The following is a 7,500-nucleotide window of genomic DNA, read 5'->3' as shown; positions in this document are numbered from 1 at the left end:
AAGACTTCCCAGAAAAGTTGATCGACAAAATAAATCAACAGATCACTGTGGACTGTGCCTCACTGCTCAACGTCAGAACGGCTCACCACCCCACTCTGACATGTCAACACTTATATGATAATATACATCTTGATCAGGACAGTATCAGAACCTTTGCCAAGGACCTAAAAGATGCAACACTTGGCAGGGACCCACACACCCATCACCCCAGCAACAAAGGTCCCCCGCCCCACCTTCTGAAACAACAGTACCTCCACCATCCCGAGGAGAAAAGAGCCAGACATGACTTATTACAGCACAGCTCTACTAGACCAGGCCCAACACAGCACAGCTCTACTAGACCTGGCCCATCACAACACAGCTCTACTAGACCCGGCCCTTCACAACACAGCTCTACTAGACCCAGCCCATCCCAACACAGCTCTACTAGACCTGGCCCATCACAACACAGCTCTACTAGACCTGGCCCATCACAACAAAGCTCTACTAGACCCGGCCCTTCACAACACAGCTCTACTAGACCCGGCCCATCACAACACAGCTCTACTAGACCCGGCCCATCACAACACAGCTCTACTAGACCCGGCCCATCACAACACAGCTCTACTAGACCCGGCCCATCACAACACAGCTCTACTAGACCCGGCCCATCACAACACAGCTCTACTAGACCTGTCCCATCACAACACAGCTCTACTAGACCCAGCCCATCACAACACAGCTCTGACCACTACTCCAGGGTCGGTCAGAACACTGCCCTTCAGGGAAGTAGACCACATGATGCAGTCCACACCATGTATCAATTAGATCGTCAGCCTACATATGCTGAGGTAACCTCTGGCAGAAGACCCCTAGAACAATCAGAGATAGGAGAGGTGCGCCAACTACTGCAACTAATATGCAGACTACTGAGCTAGACAGTCCCTTTAATTCACACACGGGCACGCACACGCACACACACACACACACAAACACACAGGGTTGCAGATTGCACATAAAATAAGTACAGTGCAATCTTATTCCATTCTTATTAATTTGTTTACAAATATTCCTAAATGTATTGACACCGGTATTATAATAATTATTATATGTAATGGTGTGTGTGTGTGTGTGTGTGTGTATGTATGTATGTGTGTATATGTGTATGTGTATGTCTATGTGTGTATATATATATATGTATGTGTATGTGTATGTATATATATATATATATATATATATATATATGTATGTGTATGTATATATGTATGTATATGTGTATGTATGTATGTATGTGTGTGTGTGTGTGTGTGTGTGTGTGTGTGTGTGTGTGTGTGTGTGTGTGTGTGTGTGTGTGTGTGTGTGTGTGTGTGTGTGTATGTATGTATGTATGTGTGTATATGTATGTATGTATGTATGTATGTACATATATATATGTATGTGTATGTGTATGTATATATATATATATATATATATATATATGTATGTGTATGTATATATGTATGTATATGTGTATGTATATGTATGTGTATGTATATATATATATATATGTATATATATATAGTTTTTTTTTTTTTTTTTTTTCGATGTACTTTACTCAAACCAGTGAATATCACTTATTATAAATGAGATCATTAACTATCAGCTCTTGGAATATCCAGGGCCTATACTCTTCACATTTTGGTTATAAAACAACTAATCCAGAATTGATTAAAAACATCAAGGGACAGGACATCATAATCCTACTGGAAACATGGTGTCGTGGAGACATAGATACTCAGTGTCCCTCAGGCTATAGAGAAAGTTTACTACCATCAATCAAACATAAAAATGTTAAACGGGGCCGAGACTCAGGTGGAATCATCATTTGGCATAAGCAGGACTGAATTATACCAACAAGACACTTGATGAAATTGAAAACGCAATTGACCAAAATCAGTTCTGGGACATGTGGAACAATTTAAGCACATCAAAGCCACAAGAATTAGCCATACAAGATGTAGGAATTTGGAAAACTTACTTTGATAATCTATACAAAAACATCCCACAAAAAGACTTAAACCAGAACCAATTAGAAATTAAAGAAAAATTGAACATCCTGGAATCAGTCATTAAAAACAACCAAAATCCATTAGATTACCCAATAACCCAACAAGAACTAAATGAAAAGCTAAAATCTATTAAATCAAAAAAGGCTTGTGGTGTAGACAACATCAGAAATGAAATGCTGAAAAACAGCACACCTGAGTTGCAAAATGCTGTGCTTAAATTGTTCAACATGGTTTTAACTTCTGGCTGCTTCCCTGATGTCTGGAACCAGGGGCTCATCTCCCCTATCCACAAAAGTGGAGACAAATCAGACCCCAATAATTACAGGGGAATTTGCGTCAACAGTAACTTGGGAAAGATTTTCTGTAGCATTTTGAATTCAAGAATTCAAACCTTTCTTCAAGAAAAAAATGTAATAAGTAAATGTCAAATTGGCTTTCTTCCTAACCATCGCACTACTGACCATATATACACCTTACACACACTAATTAATAAACACGTCCACCAAAAAAAAGAGGGCAAAATCTTTGCTTGCTTTATTGACTTTAAAAAAGCATTTGATTCGATTTGGCACGAAGGGCTATTCTACAAAATTCTACAAAGTGGGCTTGGTGGTAAGGTGTATGACTTAATAAAATGTATGTACACAGAAAATAAGTGTGCAATAAAAATCAAAAACCAAAGAACAGAATTTTTTTCACAATGTCGAGGTGTGAGACAAGGCTGCAATTTGAGTCCAAATCTTTTCAACATTTATATCAATGAATTAGCAGACATGTTGGACCAATCTCCAGCCCCAGGACTCACACTATTTGACACAGAGGTGAAATACCTGCTATATGCTGATGACTTGGTACTTCTATCACCAACCAAAGAAGGTCTTCAACAAAACATTAATATTCTGGAGCAATATTGCCATAATTGGGCCCTGGCAGTAAATTTCCAAAAAACTAAAATCATGATTTTCCAAAAAAAACCCAGATGTCAGAAACAAAAATGTAAATTCACCCTGAACAACACCTTAATTGAACACACAAAAAATTACACCTACCTTGGTCTGACCATATCTGCATCGGGAAACTTTAATATGGCAGTGAATGCACTCAAAGAAAAAGCCCGCAGAGCAATGTATGCAATAAAAATGAAATTATTCAAAATCAACATCCCAATTAGAATTTGGACTAAAATATTTGACAGTGTAATCCTACCAATAGCACTTTATGGAAGTGAGGTTTGGGGGCCACTCAATAAACTGGATTTTAAAATGTGGGACAAACATCCAATTGAAACCCTACATGCAGAATTCTGTCGGAAAATTCTACAAGTCCAGAGAAATACACCAACTAATGCATGTAGGGCAGAATTGGGCCGTTTTCCAGTAATAATGAAAATACAGAAAAGATCATTAAAATTTTGGCTACATCTAAATTCAAGTCCAAATTCGAGTCTGCAATTTAAAGCACTTCAAGCCCAAGAGCTGAGCCCAGAAACGAGCCCTCTCAGTCAGCTGGTGTTGGACCTCACCAATCAAGCTGACACCAGAACTGCTTCAAAAGAAAGAATTCCAATAAACAAAATCATGAACCAATCAAAGGAATCATACTTACAATACTGGAAAAATGAAACAAAATCCCAAAGCCGACTAAATTGCTATCTGACCCTAAACAGAGAATATGAATTGGCTGATTATCTCTACTCTGTCAGAGATACGAAGCAGAGACAGATCCTTACCAAGTACAGGCTGAGTGACCACCGATTGGCAATAGAAACCGGCAGACATAAAAAGACATGGCTACCCAAAGAGGAGCGTGTATGTGGTCACTGCATGACAGGGGAGGTAGAGACAGAGATGCACTTTCTCCTTTACTGTGATAAATATTCCTCACAAAGAGATTCATTATTCACAGAAATGACTACATATATTCCACATTTTTACAAATTGAACCCAGAGGAAAAACTAAGAATACTCATGGGCGAAGGAGCAATGGCTCCTCTTGCAGCCAAATATTTATTTTCCTGCCATAGCCTGAGGGACACTGAATAATAACATCTGCATAGTAAACAGTAACTTACTTATTATTACTATTATTGTTATTACTATAATTATTAATGTTTACTGTAGACTGTTACCATTTTATTGTATTTATTTTTGTATTATTATTTACTACCATTTTATATTATTATTTGCTATCATTTACAATTTTGTTACAATGTATATTGTATACATTGTTGCTTTGGCAATATAGACACACACACACAGTCCATTAGACTCAGAGCGCTAATGCAGGGGGATAAACAGACGACACAAATGACAGAATGCCCCCTAATCCTGGACCTAGTGACCGAGAGAGGACAGGAGATATGAGGACAGAGAGAGAGGACAGGAGCTATGAGGACAGAGAGAGGACAGGAGATATGAGGACAGAGAGAGAGGACAGGAGATATGAGGACAGAGAGAGAGGACAGAGACAGAGGGAGGACAGGAGATATCAGGACAGAGAGAGAGGACAGGATATATGAGGACAGAGAGAGAGGACAGGATATATGAGGACAGAGAGAGAGGACAGAGACAGAGGGAGGACAGGAGATATGAGGACAGAGAGCGAGGACAGGAGATATGAGGACAGAGAGAGAGGACAGGAGATATGAGGACAGAGAGAGAGGACAGAGACAGAGGGAGGACAGGAGATATGAGGACAGAGAGAGAGGACAGGAGATATGAGGACAGAGAGAGTTGGGGCCTTCATTTCGCTGTTGAGAGCAGACACACACACACAGTCCATTAGACTCAGAGCGCTAATGCAGGGGGATAAACAGACGACACAAATGACAGAATGCCCCCTAATCCTGGACCTAGTGACCGAGAGAGGACAGGAGATATGAGGACAGAGAGAGAGGACAGGAGATATGAGGACAGAGAGAGAGGGAGGGAGTAGGACAGAGATAAAGAGAGGACAGGAGATAGGAGGACAGAGAGAGAGGACAGAAGATAGGAGGACAGAGAGAGAGGACAGGAGATAGGAGGACAGAGCGATAGAGGACAGGAGATAGGAGGACAGAGTGATAGAGGAAAGGAGATAGGAGGACAGAGAGAAAGAGGACAGGAGATAGGAGGACAGAGCGATAGAGGACAGGAGATATGAGGACAGAGAAAGAGGACAGGAGATAGGAGGACAGAGAGATAGAGGACAGGAGATAGGAGGACAGAGAGAAAGAGAGGGAGGGAGGTGGACAAGAAGAAAGAATCTCAGAAAGAAAGAGAAAGGAGTGACATTGATACACACACACAACACACACACACAACCATAAACATGGTGGTACCATGATGCCGGTTAGTAAACAGACTCCTTTGCCACAGTACGTGTGAGGCACCATGTCTCCGTAGCCAATAGACAGGAAGGTGATAGAGATGAGCCACATCGCCCCCAGGAAGTTACTGGTCACATCCTGGGCATCATGATACCTGGGGAGAGAGAGACAGGAAGTTACTGGTCACATCCTGGGCATCATGATACCCGGGGAGAGAGAGACAGGAAGTTACTGGTCACATCCTGGGCATCATGATACCTGGGGAGAGAGAGACAGGAAGTTACTGGTCACATCCTGGGCATCATGATACCTGGGGAGAGAGAGACAGGAAGTTACTGGTCACATCCTGGGCATCATGATACCTGGGGAGAGAGAGACAGGAAGTTACTGGTCACATCCTGGGCATCATGATACCTAGGGAGAGAGAAACAGGAAGTTACTGGTCACATCCCGGGCATCATGATACCTAGGGAGAGAGAGACAGGAAGTTACTGGTCACATTACGGGCATCATGATACCTAGGGAGAGAGAGACAGGAAGTTACTGGTCATATCCTGGGCATCATGATACATAGGGAGAGAGAGACAGGAAGTTACTGGTCATATCCTGGGCATCATGATACCTGGGGAGAGATAGAGGGAGAGCGAGAGCGAGAGCGAGAGCGAGAGCGAGAGCAAGAGCGAGAGAGAGAGAGAGAGAGAGAGAGAGAGAAAACTCCACTACTCCTCTCTCACACCTACCTCTCACACACTCGTACGGTCCAGGCAGCGATGATCCACAGTGAGATGCTGAAGACCAGGAGAACAGTGCCTGGACAGATGGTCATCAGAGTCTTCATTACAAACCTTGTGTTAAAGTGCACCTGCAAAGCACACACACATGCACACAAGCACACACACAGATGTAACGCACACACGCAAATAACACACGCACACATACGCAGTGTTAGATGTCATCGATAACGTATATAACGTACAGTTGAAGTCAGAAGTTTACATACACCTTAGCAAAGTACATTTCAACTCAAGTTTTCACAATTCCTGACATTTAATCCTAGTAAAAATTCCCTGTTTTAGGTAAATTAGGATCACCACTTTAGTTTAAGAATGGGAAATGTGGGCCTCCCGGGTGGCTAGCAGTGCTAGCTGTGAGACTCTGGGTTCGTGAGAGAGACTCTGGGTCGCAGCCGGCTGCAACAAGGAGGTCCATGGGGCGACGCACAATTGGCCTAGCGTCGTCCGGGTTAGGGATGGTTTGGCCGGTAGGGATATGCTTGTCTCATTGTGCACTAGCGACTCCTGTGGTGGGCCGGGTGCAGTGCACGCTAACCAGGTCGCCAGGTGCACGGTGTTTCCTCTGACACATTGGTGCAGCTGGCTTCTGGGTTGGATGCGCGCAGTGTTAAAAAGCAGTTCGGCTTGGTTGGGTTGTATTTCGGAGGACGCATGGCTTTCAACCTTCGTCTCTCCCGAGCCCGTACGGGAGTTGTAGCGATGAGACAAGTTAGTAACTACTAACAATTGGATACCATGAAATTGGGGAGAAAAGAGGAGATTTTTTTATATATTTTTTTTTGAAATGTCAGAATAATAGCAGCTTTTATTTCTTTCATCACATTCCCAGAAGTTTACATACACTCAATTAGTATTTGGTAGCATTGCCTTTAAATTGTTTAACTTGGGTCAAACATTTCAGGTAGCCTTCCACAAGCTTCCCACAATAAGTTGAGTGAATTTTGCCCCATTCCTCCTAACAGAGCTGGTGTAACTGAGTCAGGTTTGTAGGCCTCCTTGCTCGCAGACGCTTTTTCAGTTCTGCCCACAAATTTTCTTTGGGATTGAGGTCAGGGCTTTGGTGATGGCCACTCCAATACCTTGACTTTGAAGTCCTTAAGCCATTTTGCCATAACTTTGGAAGTATTCTTGGGGTCATTGTCCATTTGGAAGACCCATTTGCGACCAAGCTTTAATTCCTGACTGATGCCTTGAGATGTTGCTTCAATATACCCACATCATTTTCTTCCCTCATGATACCATCTATTTTGTGAAGTGCAACAGTCCCTCCTGCAGCAAAGCACACCCACAACATGATGCTGCCACCCCCGTGCTTCACGGTTGGGATGGTGTTCTTCAGCTTGCAAGGCTCCCCCTTTTTCCTCCAAACATA

General features: G+C 42.6%; 1 protein-coding gene across 1 annotated transcript in view; it reads right to left on the bottom strand.

Moving 5' to 3' along the window:
* LOC139405732 (small conductance calcium-activated potassium channel protein 2-like) overlaps positions 1-7,500 on the bottom strand; it is a 129,321-nt gene that overhangs the window by 57,718 nt on the left and 64,103 nt on the right. Inside the window, exons 5-6 of the mRNA XM_071148157.1 lie at positions 6,075-6,196; positions 5,347-5,488 (exon numbers count right to left, since the gene is read on the bottom strand). Of these exons, the coding sequence (XP_071004258.1) occupies positions 5,347-5,488; positions 6,075-6,196 (264 nt within the window). The remainder of the gene's footprint in view (positions 1-5,346; positions 5,489-6,074; positions 6,197-7,500) is intronic.

Source organism: Oncorhynchus clarkii, chromosome 3 (genome assembly GCF_045791955.1).
Source record: "Oncorhynchus clarkii lewisi isolate Uvic-CL-2024 chromosome 3, UVic_Ocla_1.0, whole genome shotgun sequence".
NCBI classification, from domain to species: domain Eukaryota; kingdom Metazoa; phylum Chordata; class Actinopteri; order Salmoniformes; family Salmonidae; genus Oncorhynchus; species Oncorhynchus clarkii.
This window is presented reverse-complemented; position numbering and strand designations above follow the sequence as displayed.